The 18,622-nt window shown below is 42.5% G+C and overlaps 2 protein-coding genes and 1 non-coding gene across 3 annotated transcripts; 1 reads left to right on the top strand and 2 right to left on the bottom strand.

Moving 5' to 3' along the window:
- Window positions 1–670: 670 nt before the first annotated feature.
- RANBP1 (RAN binding protein 1) lies at window positions 671–10,424 on the bottom strand. The gene is made up of 6 exons (XM_066199401.1): window positions 10,319–10,424; window positions 8,428–8,564; window positions 7,239–7,396; window positions 5,406–5,534; window positions 3,447–3,512; window positions 671–2,518 (listed from the first exon to the last, which is right to left on the bottom strand). The coding sequence occupies exons 1-6, from the start codon at window positions 10,331–10,333 to the stop codon at window positions 2,394–2,396; spliced, it is 630 nt and encodes a 209-aa protein (XP_066055498.1). The 5' UTR covers window positions 10,334–10,424; the 3' UTR covers window positions 671–2,393.
- LOC136298985 (small nucleolar RNA SNORA77) lies at window positions 3,236–3,367 on the bottom strand. The gene has a single exon (XR_010723432.1). It is a non-coding gene; the product is annotated as a small nucleolar RNA SNORA77 (small nucleolar RNA).
- A 197-nt stretch (window positions 10,425–10,621) lies between the features above and the next one.
- TRMT2A (tRNA methyltransferase 2 homolog A) lies at window positions 10,622–17,500 on the top strand. The gene is made up of 11 exons (XM_066199400.1): window positions 10,622–11,497; window positions 12,181–12,289; window positions 12,763–12,944; window positions 13,776–13,890; window positions 14,139–14,254; window positions 14,812–14,923; window positions 15,396–15,518; window positions 15,804–15,879; window positions 16,360–16,476; window positions 16,695–16,791; window positions 17,125–17,500. The coding sequence occupies exons 1-11, from the start codon at window positions 10,917–10,919 to the stop codon at window positions 17,405–17,407; spliced, it is 1,911 nt and encodes a 636-aa protein (XP_066055497.1). The 5' UTR covers window positions 10,622–10,916; the 3' UTR covers window positions 17,408–17,500.
- The last annotated feature ends 1,122 nt before the right edge of the window (window positions 17,501–18,622 follow it).

The raw sequence follows: 18,622 nt of genomic DNA, 5'->3' as shown, positions 1-18,622 counted from the left end.
GAAGCAAGCAGAAAATTTGTACGAATTGCAGACTTTAGCACACAAAAATACTTTATTAACCCTGTTGTATTTTCCTTCTTTATAAAAAATGGACTAGAACTTTTTAAAAATCTTCACTTGGCAGTCTACTTTACCTATAGGCAAGTTAAATCATTGGAATGACTTGCACAAAAAAATAAGCCTTATATCACTGAGATAATTTTTAAAATACTTACTGCTTTTTAATGTGTAGAACAGCTAAAGTGACCAGAACAGTGAATGACCATCCTTTAGTTTAGAGGACTAAAACATTCTTCAGCCAAATGTTACCCAGAGAAATTATTTTACTGAGTAGTCTCTCAAATTTGCTCTTTGAGACTGTAGACTTGCAAGGATGGTTGCAATCCATGAACTGTCAAGACAGATCAGTGAACCTAAACAGGAGTGGCAATGTCTTGAAGTCATTTAAGCATGCTGAAGTGAGAGGGGAAGAAGAGAAGGTAATAACATTAACCAGGAGTCATCAGTAACTAATATTAAGACAAATTAAGTCGTTCAGGTGCTGCCCTCCCCTTCTGTACAATGTTTGACAGTGACATGCAACTCACCCATTTTGCTGCCTTCATCACTTTGCCCCTGCAGACTAAAAATGCATTCCCAAGTAAGAGTTCTCAAAATAAAAAGCAAATCCTTTAAATGAAAATTTAAGTTTATTTTGAAATTTTTAAGTCATTTCTATCAATTTAGACACAGCTTGACATTATCAGATCATTTACAGTGATTCATGGATAAAGGTTTGGCTTTTACATTCAAATGTTAAATACCTCAAAATAGCTTTGTCTTGTTATTTCCAAACCAGAAACACTAAAGAGCATTTTATTTTGCCTTTCAACCATCCTTGTTAATTAACAGACTTTTGATATCTGCTGTAGTTGAAGAGGAATGTGCAAAACACCAAAGGAATTATTTTGTTTGAATGAAGTGAGTACCTTTAAGTACAGTTCCAGATTTAAGACTCGTTCACTGTAGCATCAAAAGGCAGTGCTAAGAAGAAAGACGTGATTTATTTTTAAAAAATATATTTTCCTCACGTAGACTGCAGAACCTGACTGAGTTAAAAGCCTCTTTATGAAGACAAAAAGGTCTTGCTATCCCATGTTAACATCATTCAATCTTACAGTTTAGCAAGTTTTGTCCACTTTTCATAATTATTTTGGAAACTATTATAAAATTTCATCTCTATCCTAACACAATCCTTGTATTAGTGTTTAACAACAAAATTCAATTTATCTATCAGACTTAATTGTGTTGATTTTATTGCTTACTATAGTTTATTTTCTTACTCTCTAGCACTAATTTGAAACTGGATAAACAAAGAACACTTGCAGGGAAGAGATCTGACCAATTTGCCCACTCTGGCAGGGAGGGTGACCCTCAGGCATGTGCACCATAATTAACTGTTCCAAAGTGAATTCCAGCCTGCTGCTCTCCAGGAGGGACAGCCTCCCTACCAAACATCTGAGAAGTTCAAAACTCCTCCAGTTTGGAAAAACATGAGCTCCAAAGCCCTGGGGAAAAAAGGCAAGGAGAATCTCACAGGAAGGTACTCAAACAGCTCAGATTCCTTTGCACACACCTCAGCAGAACAGGCTGCTGCTGCTGCCTTTGGTCAGCAAGCAGCACCATGGAAGATCTGGGACAACAGGAGGAGCCTTCTGCTAGAATCAAGCATTTGTACTCTTAACAAATTTGGGGTGGGGGGGAAGCACACGTTTTGCTTTGTGAGAGGAAAATGCTTCTCAAATCTAACATAATAAATGTTGTCCCCCACCTTTATTTTCACTGTCTGGTGGATCAGCAGCAGCAGTGTGCCAGGAATGCTCTTATTGCCTGATTCCAGAAGTCTGCTGCATTTCAAGAAGTACAGGCACATTCCCTGCTCAGGTACACACAGCAGCAGGTGTGAAAGGTCTGTTAGATTACAGTTTAGAAGCCATATAAGAAACACAAATGCAATCCTAATCTTCCCTGCTGACAGTCTGTTAACCTGCTTAATCCACAGGAATGATATGTAGCTCAATTAAACAAGTGTATTCATAAGCCTTTACAGTATACAAAAAACTCAATTCTGTCCCCTGATGCTGTTTTCAAGTTTGTTTTATTCACTCTTTTGGATGACTATAAATAAGTGTTTCCACTATGGAAAAGAAAGTCAGCACAGTACATTTTCATGACCGGGGAATGATTTTTTTCTGAAGACACCTTCCAAAGGGCAAAAGCTTAGAAAAAAACAATGTGAATGTTAAATTCAGTTCCATATAAAGTCCCTTGTAAAAATTAAAAAAAATAACCAACAAAAAAAAGAAAAAAAAAAAGAAAAATGTAAAGGAAAAACTGCAAGGCCCAGGATGATTTTATTGCTTTTCTTCAGTTTTTTCCTTGGTCTCTTTCTTCTCAGATTCTCTGCTCTCTTCCTTTACAGAAAGCTCTTCTAGTTTTTCAGCAACTTTATCAGCACTATCATTTTTGTCTGTGCCTGCTAAAAGATTGGTTAGGAAAAGTATTACATTCAGGCAGTAATGGATTTTGCTGTTAGAAAGAGTAAAGAAGTAGAGGGTGAAGGGGGGGGGGGAGAGACAGCTGGTATTGGACAAAAATAAAGATATTCTTCACTGGCCACTGGAGTGACTCATTCCATTTCTTTTCCTCTAGTAATTACTTCAAATGTCAGAATTCAAGAAACACCACTCATCTACGTTAATCACTACACGAGGGTTAAATCACAGGGACTGAGGAATGAAAACATCTGGCCTGCTGTGCTGCTACCAATAAAGTATCCAGACAAGTTCTTAGTTTCTTGTCATCCTAACCAAAAAAAAAGCAAACTCAAGTTCCCAGTTTGAAATTGGGGCATAGGAATTCCTCTGACTGGAAAACTCCAATCTAAGTATCTTGAAGAATGCTGACTGCAGACCACTGGTACCTGTACTTAAAGATAGAAATGTTTGTTTTATTTACATGGTGAGATACCCACCAAGGCAATTCTAAAGGGAGGTGCAATAATCTATCAGAGACTTGTGAACAACCTCACACACTAATAACTATAAAAAACATTAAATATTATACTTGCATGATTATACATTTGTGAAATTTGGGGAAGGGACCTGGAAGGAAGAAAGAGCACTTTGGTTGCCGTGTTTACAGTTCATTTGTTTATTATAAGCCATAAATATTTCCTTGGCAGCCTCTCCAAAGCAGCCATGTCCCAACAGCAACTGTAACAGCCTTCCACAGGAAGGAAGGCCATCGTCACTCCTGTGAGCTCTTACTCTCGCAGACAGAAAAGCACCTGAACTGAAGGCTGCAGTTCAGCACAGAGTGAGTCTGCTGGAACACAACACTCCAGGGTACTGTAACCACTCACACCGCTCAGAAACGTGGCACCAAGTACACTGAGACTGTCTTACCTTTCTTTGCTGTCTTGCCTACTTCGTTCCTGCATTCTTCAAATTTTGCCTTGAACTTCTGTGCATCTGTTTCAGTGAAGATAAAATATTTTTTCATTACTTTTACTGCCTCACAACACTGAATAGTTCTAATCTTGAAGAAAGATAGCCCAGGAGAAGCTTTGTGTAAACAAAATTTGTAGGGACTTAGGAAGTAATCTAGATCATACAAGATGCAAAATTCTTCAATCACATCCTCGTGAAAAAGCAATTCATTTTCTTCAGCAAGTTTACTAAAACAGCTTATTTTGCAAAATAATCAAAATGTAATGCCAGCAGGAGCTGTTTTGCAGTTATTGCAACTCCCAGCTGTCTGTAGCCTAAAGGAACAGGAATATGATGTCAAAGACTGCTAATACAACTATCCGTATGCAAAAGACTGAAGATTAGCTTTGAACTGCTATCCTTGCCAGCTATGTTACACCCTAGAAGTCTTCCACAACCTGACCATAACTGGGAGTTCTTAGCATCAGCAAAGCAAGATAATGCCCGTTTCACCAGTACAGCATTCAGACTGTACCTGAGGGATATTCTTCACTGCAAGAGCCAACAATGCATAGTCTTCATTATGTTCTGGTCTAAGCCACCACTCGATTCAACAACCATTCCAAGCAGCTGATCAAATTCCAGTAATGTCTCTACACATGCAATACAAGCAACAAGGGACTGGGCAAGGAGCTTCCTGACACCGGAATAGCCAAGGTGGTACTAGCCTGGTATCCCAGGCTGGCCTAGCTGACCACAGGAGGTCACTGTTGCCCACAGGAATTCTGAAGGCGTTTTGTAACTAGTCCAGGAAGTGTTTCGATTCCTTTTCAAGCATCTCAAACAGGAGAGACACCTGAAGGACAAACTTATATCATCTGCTTAGTCAGTACTGCAAAGGGCAAACAGGAAGAAAGGACTATTCCCTCAAGACAGAACATTCAATAAGCTGAACAGCCTCTACCAGAAAGAAAGACTTTTCAGAGATGAGCAAGTAGTTACCCGTTCATTTCCTACTTGGTCATGAAGCGAGCACTAAGCAGATGGACCAGAAAGGTTTATTTGGCCAAACAAAGCGACACTGGAGACTTAAGGCAAGGAAAAAGGCAAGATAGACTAAGTTCTCTCCTGATCTATCCAGTTTTAAAATATCCAACCACTTTATGATCCATCTAGTATGTAAGGAGAAAAGGAGCGTACCACACTAAACCTGTGTGGCAAATTCTAAAGCAAGAAACGCAACACTTTTTCATTTTGCTTCTTTAAAAAAAAACAACACAAAAAAACCCAAACCAACAACAAAACATAAACTCCCTCTGCCTCCAAACACTTTGATTTAATCCTAGCTGATCCAGTTACTAGAGTTACTTTTCTGGTACTCAGTGTAGTCACTCCAGAAGAACCCACCAACTAGTATGATGGGTCTGAGTAGCATTTTTTACTGAGGGTTCCATTTAATCAAAACGAAGACGATACTACATACTTCATTAAAAAATAGAAAAACCAACCCAGATGTTCTGCTAATGCAAACAGACCAGAAATATCAGGTCAGGATTTCCTTGCGTCTAATGCAAAAATCTAAATTTAACTACAACTGAGCACCTGAATTACATGAAAGCAAGCTGTATGTGAGTCTCTTAACTGCCTTTAATTTTATTCTAATTGGCATTAGACTCACATGAAATGGCTTAGGTTAAAAAAGTGCCTAGGGCAGAAACAATACAAATATTACTGCAGACTTAATTACTACACTGTTTGTCAACAGATATGGTTAAGTGATTAAGAGACTTCTCTCAGATAAAGAATTAATTAGCTAACACTACCATACAGGGGTGAGATACAGCACATCTCCAGCAATGGTTTAGAGCAGCATTTAGACAAGCAGGGTAACACAGCAGTTTACAATCAGTGTAAGTTCAGTGCCAGTCCACTCACTCTCTGCGTTTAGAAATCGGATTGCCAGAAGTTCAGGCTTGGGGCTTTCATCTGCAAAGTCAGCATGTGTGTTCCAGACCCATGCCCTGTCGCTCCCAGCGTTAGGCTTCAGCTCCATTAAGGGTGTGACTGAAAGGAAAGCATTAAAAGATGTACAGAGCACAACAGCAAATGTTCTCCACACCAGCCTCCATAAATCTCAGTGACAACGGGCTGCGATGGTTACGTAAAGCACTTGACACAGAATTACTCTGGGATAAATACAAGGCAGGGGTGTTCATATATATTTTTCCTTACACTGCCAAATAAAATTATGCAAAGCCATTACTGTGTGAGAGAATGCTGGATTCATTACTGTTAGGAAAAAGAGTTGGAACTAATTTTTGCTTAAAACAGATGATTGTGATACCAAGAGATGCAGTCACTGGGCACAGCTCTGAAGTACAGGCAAATGATTTAGGAGGAAAAGGCATCCAGACAGACAAACAACACTCATTTTTCTTCTGCACACCAAAACGACTACCAAAATTAATTTGAAAAAGCACTATTCCTTCAAATAGTCATCAGGTTAATTACCTCACCCCATCAGTTTAAAGCTGTACTACAAGATATTAGAGAATTCTGCAGTGCTGCAAAGTGTACACAGTGTCTTTTCAATCTGTTTGGTCCCTCTCAGTAAATGGGGCCCTGTCCCTCCAGGACACTACAATTACCTCACCTGACTGACTGGAGAAGTTGAAATGTTACTTCCCACAGTACCTTAGGACTTTTTACATTACAGACATGTAAAGTGTAAGCAGCGCTTTTTTTCTCCTTGGGCCCTGTCTAGTTCAGAAGAAATCTGAAAAGTCTACTCCCCTCCCTGCATTTTTAACATCTAGAGATCAAATACATTTTGCTCTTATTTAATGCTTGGCAAAAATGAAGACAGTTCTTTTGTCTGACTGTGAGTCAGCATAAATTCAATAAACAAATCTATATGGAGAGCAGCTTTTCCAGGAAAAAAAACCTGAACAAATTTTGACATGAATACTATAAATTCATCAACTCTGCTCTGCTAAGTGCAACATTTATCTCCCTAAAGAAAAGGTTTATTCCTGCTGGTTGGTGGCATTCTTGAGGTTTGCATTCAGCTACTTCGAATTTCAACTCATCTAAATGTAGTTTAACTCCACTGACACCATAGACTCCTCATACAAAAATCTGAGTATCACCAAATTGGTCTACTTGCTGTAATTTGTGCTGACTTTCAAGCCTGTCTTGCTATTTCATGTTTTTTTTGGTTTTTTTTGTTTTGTTTTTTAATTCAAAGGATTCTTTTTTGAATGAGTCAGCCCAATATAACATGTTCATTTCAGTTTACTTCACAAGCAGAGAAAGGCAGACTCAGTCTTGGCACCTCAGTCTCTGTTTTCTGATGGTTAAGGACTGGCTTTGGAAATTCAAACATTTAGCTCAAAGCAGTAAATTATTACATCATGATTTTTCTCACTCTTTTACAAAAGCAACCCAGCATACGTTAAATTCTTATTCCAAACAGTATTAAGGCCTACATATTCTACACTTTATTAATCACTAAAATAAAGCACACACACACAGGAAGCAATCACATAATTCCTGTTTATCACAGCTACATTTTAAAGTGACTTTAGTTAGTCTCACAGCACTATCAGAGTCTGAAGGACAAAACCTCCAGCTTCTTTCCATTAATAAAAACAACCCCTCATGGTTTTTGATGCCTGAAATCTTGTATGAAGAGCAAGAGACAACCATACTTAAATCCTACCGGCTTATTTTTTAAATCAAGAATAAGCACAGCAATGTATAACCTACTGTAATGGTTTGCACAGATTTTTAGGGTTTTATCCCTCCGCATGAGGAGGCGAATTGTTCCCTTCTCCTTGTGTTTCAGGAGTTTCACATCACCAGTTCCTCGCTCTTTCCACTCTGGAAGGTCATTCTCAGATGCAAACCGGAAAAGCTTCGCTCGCCTTGGAGAACAGAAAATGTAATTAGCCTGCATGTAATTAAAACATTTCTTAAAACACCACACCTGAGTGAACAGCGCAGTTCTGTTTAAAACCCACACGCAAGAACAAAACAATTCCTTTCATAAGATCCCCTGTTCTACTTCAATATACACATTCAGAAACTGATATGAGAAATTGAAATCGGATAATAAAATATTAGGAATTATGTAATAACTGTACTAAAATTCAACAGGTTCTGGACACTCCTGGGGGATGATAAACATATTGGTGTAGGCAACCTTTTAAATTCAGGCAGCTAATTAGCAGGTTTTGCTGTTCAAAAAACACTAGAGTTCACCACCCTACCTGTCAGAAACTGACCATCACTTTAGTTATTACCAAATCTGTACAGGAGGAACTCAAACCTCTTTTCCAAATGAGCAATACCATTCTGTGATTAAGTAAAAGTAGAATTTTTTAAACCTATTTAAAGGAAGCACATCAGGGATCAAATTCAAAATGCCTCTTAAGCCTTTAGACTACATTTTTCTTCAGGCAGATCAAGCCATCCTGATCTGACAATAAGCATAGCCTAAGGACAAACTGTGTTGAAGACAACAAACAGGAACTGCCACAAATGCCCCAATACTGCACTGCAGCTGTTGCTTTTATTATTTCAGCACCTTGCACATCACCCTTTACCCAGGCATGCATGGCAGCAACACCACATCCATCTCATTTCCTTCCTCCCAAGACACTTGTTTCACATTCTGTGATCACAATTTCAGTAATCATTACCTAAGTTGTTGTATCTTTTTTTATGCAAGCAATGCTAAAGCCAGATTTGTACTATCAGCTCCCTTCTAGGGTTCCAGGCTTTATTTTCTTGGGCCAACATCAATCACCCCCCACTCAATCTCTGCCACCACAGTGCAACCAAGTCAGATTACCCCTTCTTACAGAGACTGCTGCAAGTTATGCAGCTTTTTATAAGCACTGCCAAATTTAAGCCTAATGAACATTCAGATAATAGTGAGAAATATTCTACTCACATCTTAAAGAGTTCCTCCTCATCCTCTTCCAGAGTTTTTATTTCTTGCTCTGGAAGGGAAACTATGGGTTCAAACTGAGGATCATGGTTAGAATCATCTGCATTTTCAGTAGAAGTATCATGCTCCTCATGTGCTTCCTGAGGAGAAGAAAACACAAACTTGCTATGTGCCCAAACCCTGAAGTAGAAACATCTGTCTTTAAAACATTTATGACTTTTCAGCAACTACATCTTCGTAACGGAAATACCCTGTAACAGTAAAGAAATATGATTATACCTGAAAACAAATGATTTTCAAGTCAACACACAGTTACAGGAAGAAACAAAAAGGTGCTCATGCAGTGCATGGTGTTTTAATTCTACCGCTCATGAACTGTGCAGAGGCTTGGCCTTGGAGTAAAAGCTTTTGGTTATGGAAAAATAATTTCTTCAACAAATGTTATGTGTTTTAAGCTACTAAAATCCTACTACTTCTTAGTGCCTAATGACCCATTGTTAATGGGAAAATTAGAAAAAAACCCACACATCCACCTAACGCAGCTTAAGGGACACATTGCACCCTGAGTTCATCATTCTGTCTTATGTATTAGAATCACCCACAGTCAAAGGTATTTTGAGGCCCAGCTGTAATACTCATTAAATAATTTAGGTTTCTTGCTCATTCTCCTCGAGGAACTTTAGGTTACAGGTAAGTGGCCAAAATAATTCTTTCTATTTAAGTTGTTTAGGAATCTGTCAGATCATTCATTAAGCTTAAGAATGGTTTTTACTATGTGACTAGTAGGGAAATGATAAACATCTCCAGTACTTCATACATATGGACTACTAAGAAGCACTCGGCACACAAGCCTAGGAGGGAGCTCATATGTAACAAAGCCACAGAACAGCTATCTCAGGTCAAGGGAACTGATCGGGGTTTGGGGTTTTTTTTGTTGCTGCTTGAGTAACAGAAAGGAAAAACAGTCTACACCTAGAAGACATCTAAAAAATATTTTTACTTTACAAACGGAAGAGTCCACTCTTACAGGGTCTCTTCACAATGCCCTATACAGAACAGGTACACACCATGCGTGCATAAAGCAACAGAAATAAAGCAGTCTATTTTTACTAAATGGTAAACAAAAGAAAAGAGAGGGCTAAGGAAAATTAGGTAAAAAATGGTGTAAAATAAAATCATGTTGTATCGATAACGCCACACAAACTATCGCCAGTTTTATGTCCCCAGTGTTCCAGCATGGGGAAAAAAAAAAAAAAAAAAAAGCGAGAAAGGCGTTACTTCACATCTGCTTCCAAAAACAGGAAAAAGAAACGTTAGCCAAACTTTTATACGCTGTATCCATGTGTGTAAGTAGCACATCCCGCATGGCAATTCAGCATCCGTTCTGCGCCTGAGCAATTCATTACACAGCCCATGAGAAACACACAATTCCCGGCAGGCAGATGCGGGGACGCGGACCCCGTTATCGCGATCCGATCCCGCCCAGCCGCGACACGAGCACGTGGGCAACTGCAGCGGCACGAGGGGTCCGGCCGGCGGGCCGGGGGAGGGGCGGGAGGAGGGGGAAGAAAGGAGGGAAACGGGGACACGGATTGCCCTAAAGATCCCGGGTCGCTCGGGCTCCCTCATGCCGGGGAGCGGCCAAGGCGGGTGGAGGGCCCGGCCCGAGCGGCCTCACGTGCCCGGAGCGGCCGCAGAGCCCCGGCCCCGCGGGCGCGGCCGCTCCGGCCCCCGGCGAGGCCCAGCGTCCGTCCCGTCCCCCCCCCCCCCCTCCCCGGGCCCTGCCCGACCTCGGCTCCCCCCGCCCGCGCCCCACCTGTTTCCGTTACTCTCCCACCCCGGCCCCGGGTGCCGCCCTCTCCCGCCCGCCGTTCCCGGCCCGGCCGCCCCTCACCGCCGTGTCCGCCATGGGCCCGCTCGCCGCGCTCCGCTCGCCGCTTCCTGCCGCGCGCCCCGCCCGCCTTTACCTCATTCCCGCAGCCCGCGCCGCGCCGCCGCAAGGCCCGATGGGAACCGCCCGCTCCCCCTCGGCCCCGCGCTCGCGCCCCGCCCCCGGCGCGGCCGGAGCGCCGCCCGCCCCGGCCCCGTCACGCCGGTGCCCCCGTGGGTGCCCGGCACCGGCCCCGGGACCGGCCCCGCCACCCGCCCCGGGACCGACCGCCGGCGCGGCCCCTCCCGCCCCCCGAGAAACGTTTTTGTTGTCCCGTTTCCCGGGCGCTTTTCCCATCACCCCCCGCGCCATGGCGGCGCCCGCCCGCGTCCTAGCCCAAGATGGCGCGCACGTGAGGGAAGCGGTGATGTGCGAGCTGCCGGGTTTTACGTGTTTAAGGGCCGCTGGTGCTCTCGGCCGCAAGGAGGGGCAGCGGTGAGGGGCAGCGCTTAGAAAACAACCAGGTTATTTCTCTGGCGTCATTCTCCTCGCGGCGGCCCGCCCGTGAGGGTCCGGCCCCGCCCCGGGAGCTGTGCGGGGTGGCTGAGGGGCTGGCGGGACCATGGCGGAGGATGGCGAGCGCTGCGACCCCGACCGCGACACGGCTGCTGTGGCGGAGGCTGGAGATGGGGCTGAGCCGGACGGCCGGGGCGGGGAAGACTCCGCGGAGAGCCCCGACGTGTACAGATACATTAAGGGAGATTTGTTCACCTCCGAGATCTATAAAGTAGAGATACAGAACCTGCCCAAGTACATTGGGTTTAACGATGTGAAAAAGTTCCTTGCCAAGTACGGGCTCAACCCTCACAAGATAAAACTCTTCGGGAAGCAGACGTTCGCCTTTGTGACGTTCAAGAGCGAGGAGGAGCGGGACAAGGCCATGCGGGTGCTGCACGGCGCGCTCTGGAAGAGCCGCCACCTCAGCGTGCGCCTGGCCAAGCCCAAAGCCGACCCCATCGCCAAGAAGAGGAAACAGGAGGAGGATTCGGAGCAGGGGGAGGCGAAGCGCCCGGCTGCCTGCGGAGAGGAGCCTCTGAGCAAGCGGATCGCGGACGTGGTGACCCCGCTGTGGAACGTGCCCTACGAGGAGCAGCTGGCGCAGAAGAAGCAGGAGTGCGAACAAGTGCTGCAGAAGCTGACAAAGTAATTGCTGTTTGTAACGTAATGTGTGCAAGACTTGGCCTTGTAATGGGATGTAGCTAAATTCGCACCCATTGATACCTCTAAACTGAAGTGAGTTAGAGGTAGGTTAAAACTCGGATCCCCTGTCAAAGTAATTGCAAGACAACCTGCGATGCCACAGCCTAAAAGCTGTTCCATCTGACAAAACTCGCTGTGGATGTTTTTAGGCACCTTCAAAAGATTGCCTCATGAAGGGAAATTGGCTTTAAAGTCTGTTGATCTATAAGCAGAAGAATGTTTCTGCCCGTCAAAAAAGGCCTTGTCACATGGTGTAAGAGAGACTCAATCTGTAGACAAATTACTACTGGCATTTTCTCTTTTAAAATCCTCTCAAAATTTTCAGTGATCAAAGCATCACTTCTGTCTCTTGCCTTGGATAAAACTGGCATTAATTAACATGGATGGGTACGTTGATAAATCCAGTACATAACCATTACAACCACATTTAACCCTTACTTTTTCAGGTTACAGCTCTTACAAAGTTGGAGAGGGTTTGCCTGTTAAAAAACTCCGGAAGAAACACTCTTCTATGTGATAATCTTGTCCTTTTTTTGTGCCCTATACAAAAAAGGAAGTCTTGTGCAACTCTTGACCTCAGTTTTTCCAAATGTGTGCTTTACACTTTCTGTTTCTGATTTGGGCAGGGAAATAGGAAATAACAACAGAGCTTTATTACCCTGGCTGTTCCTACAGAAGCAGAAGTTTAATAAATTATGTTGCCCAGTGGACGGAGTGAAAGCATCACCCTTACAGGTAATGTAATCTCAGGTAAAGTGTGGAACAGGGTTAATGATTATGTTCATTAATTGGTCTTGAGAGACAGTGGACAAAAAAATGAGTATTCGACTTCATCTTGTAATAAATGATGAATTTTAGATGTTGTTGCCTTTCATGTAAATACTGTGTGGAAATATTAACAGGAAGCAGGGAAATTGATAACTGGCTATTATAACTTTAAAATGAATATGCTGTCCTTGCAAGCCTGTGTTGTAAGCTAATACATTCCTCAACAGAGGCAAGGTTTTGCTTTTTAAATAACAAGATTTACTAATACCTTTTCATTATTACTGTTAGTTCACACACATCAAAATCCGTGAATATCTTCCATATGAGCTAAATGTCCATTTTCAATTGCATTTAACCACATGGGATTTGTTTCAGGAGAAACTTGGCATGTACAAATAACTACTGTGTAAATATCTTACATAACTTTATTTTAAATCTAGACTGAATATCGCAACAAATGTGAGTTCTTGATTGGGATTGGTGTAAATCAAGAAGACAAAACTGTGGGTTGTCGTCTTGGCAAATATAAGGGTGGTACATGTGCTGTAGTGGAGCCATTTGATACTATTCACATTCCTGCTATTGCCAAAAAAGTAGTAAAAGCTTTCCAAGACTACATAAGGTGAGCATAAGTAAAATGAGTTATCCATAAAGGTTTTGATATCTTAATCGAAAAATATTTATAAATTGGTGTTTGTTCTGAGCTTTAAGATACACCAGTCTCAAATTTCAGTGATTCTGTTTCCACCTTGTGCCTGGATCATGGGGAGTTTTTCCCTTGCTCCTGCTCAGCTGCTCAGAGGTGGGGGACAGGTACCAGCTGAACGCAGCAATGGGATGTGTAAGTCTGCAGTAAAAAGTGTGTGTTACTCAGGAGCTTCTTCCAGTAACTGCAAAGAAGCACTCAGAAAAACACTTCTGCAAGGAGGAATTATTTAACCAAAATCCATTGCTTCCTTGAGTGAGGAGAAGAATCATCCTGCAGAAAGGAATAAACCGAAAGGTGCACATTGAAGCGAGAGTACTTTTTTATAAAAAGGGATGCATTCTTTAAAAAGCAGTTAAATCCACAAAAATGGAAACCTCAAGGATCATGAAGATGGAAGATTTGAACTTGATATGAAGCAGAGAAGCTAACAAAAGCGTTACAAAAAGTTGTGTCATTCTCTGAGTGCAGTGAGAAGCTGCCTCTTGCCTCTGTAATTTTGCATGGGTTGAAATGGGTAAGAGATTGTGAGAAGGAGGGACAGATTCTTTTGCTTTAGGAGATATTCTCCATCAGTCTTCCTTAGTTGGAAAAGTCATTCTTTTTTTGACAAATCAATGTACCCTCTTTTTGTAGTCAGCATTTTCCCCATCACTTCCCACAGTGACCTTTTGATTCACTAAACTGTTTAATGTTACACAAGAGAAGAATTCTCAGCGTCAGTAACCAAACCTGTGCAAATTGCAGGTCGACTCCTTACTGTGTGTACAGCCCCGAGACGTACGAGGGGCACTGGAAGCAGCTGACGGTGCGCACCAGCCGCGGCGGCCACGTCATGGCCATCGCTTACTTCAACCCTCAGGTACCTCATGGCTGTGTCATGGGCAGCCCACGCTCACAGCTTCACAACTCCTTGCATTTGATTTTATGCAAAAAAGAAATAGAAGAATTGCTTGGTGGGGTTTACCTTGCTTCCCTGCTCTGATTCTATTTAGACTAATCTGATACGTGGTAATGAACAAGTAATGTTCTTGTGTAAAGCATACACTAAATCGTATCTTGAAGTCACTAAAATGATTACTCTCCCTTCTTTCACATGAAAACTTTTAGAAATTGAGTAAAGAAGAGCTAGCTGACCTGAAAATCTCTCTGGCAAAATACTTCACAGAAGGGATGGGAAAGAGCAGTGGTGTTACTTCCCTGTACTTTGTGGAGGAAGGACAGAGGTGAGGGAGTTGACTTTGCTTTGGGCAATTTTGACGGTGGCTGGATTTTTGGTATTTGCAAATTTCGTAGCATTGTTTTGTCTACTTCATAGAAGTAGCAGCAGTTGTTACTAATTTGTTAAAGTTATCCACCTTTTTCCACAAGAGACTCCTGAAATTTCCCATTCTCTGGATAAAGGCAGCAAGTCTTTGAGTGGGTGAACCCACTGGCCACTGCTGGCTATAGAAATGTATACTGCAGTAGGTGAATGTTTGTTATTATCAAGTAACTTCTGCCTTTTTTCTGTATTTATGTGAATTTTTCAATCTCCCCATCCTCCATAGAGACAAGGCTCACACCATCTTCATCTAGAGATGGTCCTTGCACACTGAGAGACATTAATGGCCAAGGAGAGTCTCCAAGAGCAGATGATAAATGTTACTGCTTAGGATGTAGCACTACAGTTTGTAGGATGATTACAGCTTTGGTAAAGATTGTAACAAACATGTTTGTCTTCTTTTTTTGGTTTTGTTTCCCCCCTCCCTGTTTCATCTCCCCATTCCTCCCCTACCCCCAGGAAATCTCCCAATCTAGAAGACTTGCCTTTGGAGCATGTGGCTGGTGATAAGTACATATATGAAGAACTCCTTGGCCTAAAATTTAGAATTTCTCCTCATGCATTTTTTCAAGTAAGGATGATGTGAAGATCATTTATCTGGATCTGCTTGAATGCTCTTGAGTTTGACTAATGCTGTGGAACACGATGTTACATACCTAGAAATTTAACCTTTTATATATTAGGTGTGATTAAATAGCTGTAAGTGTTATGTTTGGCTGTAAAAGCGGTGCATGACTGTAAGCTTGATTGGAGCACATTAAAGACAACGTTTTCTGTTTATTAGTTCATTATCATTTTCCTCCTCTTTCATGGCAGCCTTTTGTAACATCGAACATGCAATAATACAGTTCAGGAGTCTTGTATTAATAATTTTTGTTTGCTTTTCCAAAACTTATTTCTGCCCTTCCAACACTTTAAAACGTGTTCTTAACGTATAATGACTTGGGTTTTTTTAGAAACAAGAAAACATGCTTTCCTAAGACTCATTAAAACATATTTACTGTTTATGAAGAAGTAGATCTATTGGAAACGTAATTTCACAGGTGAACACACAAGCTGCAGAAGTGTTGTACACTGCCATCGGGGAGTGGGCACAGCTGAGCCAGGAGAGCACCGTGCTGGACATCTGCTGTGGGACTGGAACCATTGGGATTTCTTTAGCAAAGGTTGGCAATTTCTCTTCCTGGATAGAAGCTACTTTTTAACCTTTTTTTTTAACTGTGGCTACAAGGGAAGAAAATACTAATGTATGCAACAGATTATATCTTAATTTTTTTTAATTAACTTGTAATTGAGCTGCCTGCAGCTGCTTTACCACATCATTATGAAAGCTCACCCTTGTGTTGAGCAGCCCAGGTAGGAGTCAGTCCCTGTTAATTGCTGATGCTATGAGAAATGGTTTAATTCACACATACAGACCACAGAGGGATCTGTTTCCTTTGGTTCTGCAGAGAGTGAAGAAGGTAATTGGAATTGAGCTCTGCCAAGAAGCTGTGCAGGATGCCAAAGCAAATGCCCAGATTAATGGTGAGTTAAGCTGAAATGCTGAGGCCTTGTTTGGTAAGAAGTAGTTGCACAGCCAGTTGTTCTTTACCTTATCTAAGCAGCCTGGAATTACATGTTGTTGATAGTGATCTTGTCCCATTTAAACACTTAATCGCTCTTGAAAACAAATACCTTGTTCACCTATGAGATCAATTTTCCAGTTGAACAGCTTTTTTTTTTTTTTAATTGAAAAGTAAAACATTTATTTCAGTGTAAAAATGAGATAAAACCACAGCTACCCTCCTAAAGAAAACTTTAACACAGCTGGTGTTTGTGAGCTTTTGCTTTAGTCCAGGTAATGGAAGGTGCTCACATTACTGTTGTTCAAATGATCTGAAGTTAACAGGGTAGACTAAACAGTGTGGAGTTTCTGAGGCATCAAAACTTACTCTCAAAGGTGAAGAACTGAAAGCTGCTTTGACTAGACAAGTACTCAGATAACATCTTTACTTTTTCTTACAGAACTGAGTAATATTGAATTTTATTGTGGGAAGGCAGAAGATATTGTTCCTTCCCTAATGAACGTTTTAGCTCCTCAGAAAGTGATCACCATTGTAGATCCACCACGAGCAGGGCTGCGTAAGTTCACCAGTTGGGGTTCAAGTCTGTTCTCTTAATGGGTGTTGGGTGGGAGGCCAAAGAACACACCTTTGGGATAAATTAAGTGGAGGCTTCAGGTGTAGCTTGGAGCAACACTGCAGCAGTTTTGTTCATGCTGAGTATAAGCTGGCATTTTTCTATGAGGCTCTCGCTGCACACTGAACCAGTAAACAGCTGTTGTGGTTTTGATCATCTAGATTCCAAGGTAATTCTTGCCCTTAGAAGAGCTGAACATCTGAAGAAGCTCATCTATGTCTCCTGCAATCCCAGAGCTGCAATGAATAACTTTGTGGAGTGAGTGTTTCTCTTGCATTAAGTTGACTTACTAAATGTGGTAAGAAGAAAACTATGTTTTTTGAGAAGGGGGACCATTGCTGGATTTTTATTTGCAAGCCACGTTCCTTGAGGCTTACCTTTCACCAGGAACAGCTGGGAGCTGTGGCAGCTGGCTTGGAATGGTGTTGCCCAATATACAAGTCATAATGGAAATATTAGAAGTAGTGAATAAGCCTATCATGGAATTGAGGCTTGGGGAAGAAGAACCTCTCAGAGAGGAGCAGCAGTGATGAGCAGTGTACTAAAATACAAATCCATTTCTTCCTGCCCTTCTTTCCCTCCCGCCTCCAGCCTGTGCCGGGCCCCTTCCAACAGGGTGAAAGGAGCCTCGTTCCGGCCCGTGAGGGCCATGGCTGTGGATCTGTTCCCTCAGACCAGGCACTGTGAGTTACTGATCCTCTTTGAGAGGGTGGAATACCCCAACAGCAGCTCTGCAGCAGCAGCACCGGCTGCCAGCCTGGGCACAGCAGCAGCCTGTGGCACCGAGGGCCTGGATGGCACCAGCCCTGCCAGGGAGGGGAGCCAGGCAGCTGCCGGCCATGGGGACTGCAGTCCAAGGGAGGGCTCACCTTAACTCCTCAGAGACTCTGCAGAAACTGCTTTTGCTCTTTAGCTGTGTTAGCAACATCACTTCTGTAATATCCAGGTAATAAATCTCTACAACAGAGTAACTGTAAGGCTTCCAACTGATTTCATCATCCTAATTTGAATTAAATTTCATTATCCTAGATTCCCAGCAGGGTTTGTGTTGGAAGGGACCTTAATGATCATCTCATAACTACACATTCCACTCAACCGGGCTGCTCAGAGCCCCATCCAGCCTGGTCTTGAACACTTCCAGGGCCAGGATGTTATGTACAGTTACACCACATTCTGCTCTTCTCTTCCTGCCTACACACAGACATTATATATAGAGACAGACACACCCAATTCCCAGAGCAGGTCACCTTGCTACAGGGACCTGCACCTACCTGTCAGTACTTCATCAAGCTCTGCCCCCCTGTCAAAACTGTGCCACGTTTTTTCAGTAAGTAAGTAAAGAGTAACACTTCCATAAAGTCATTTACTTGCTAAATCTTCATTAGGAAGTAAAAACTCAGTCTGATAAAAATGCTACACCTTCCACAGTTGAAGTCAGTCTTGCTCTCAGCACTGCAGCATCACTGACAAGACAATAAAGGCTCCAAGTTTCCGACACCGTGCACTAAAGCTGAGGTGATTTTGCTTCAGCCAGGCCCTCACCACTGAAAACTGACACCAGAGCTGAACTGTACCAACACCAGCACCTCGCACTGCACTGCCAATGCAGCTCCTGGGCGTGAAGACAAACCTGGCTTAAGGAGCTCTCTAGGCAGGACTCACTGCAGCCACTGGACTGGGATCCACAATGCAGAACAGACAGCAACACTGTCAGGAGTGACCATCTGAAATCTCACCTTACTTCTAAAATACATTTAATATGACCTAACAACAAGAACGTTCAACTACAGCCCATGGCTTGTGCTGGTACCCCAACTTTCCAGTGTTTGGTACCTGCACCCAACAGGTACCAAGACCAACACGTCCAGCCTTGCCATGGTTTAAGTAAAAATACAAATCCCAATTCAAAAAAAGGTAATTTAATTTCATTCCAAGTGTTTAACCATGTAAACATTTGATTCCTCACCGAAAAAGTGTTTCAGTATTTCCATAACCAAGGAGGCTGCACTGATCTAATTTCTCTTTAGAAATACCTAGAGGACTTGAAGGATAGGAGTTCCTTTCTCTAGATATGCTTAAACTATCGTAA

Source organism: Chamaea fasciata, unplaced genomic scaffold (assembly GCF_029207755.1).
Source record: "Chamaea fasciata isolate MVZ Bird 193981 ecotype frontalis unplaced genomic scaffold, bChaFas1.0.hap1 SCAF_18, whole genome shotgun sequence".
NCBI lineage: Eukaryota > Metazoa > Chordata > Aves > Passeriformes > Sylviidae > Chamaea > Chamaea fasciata.
This window is presented reverse-complemented; position numbering and strand designations above follow the sequence as displayed.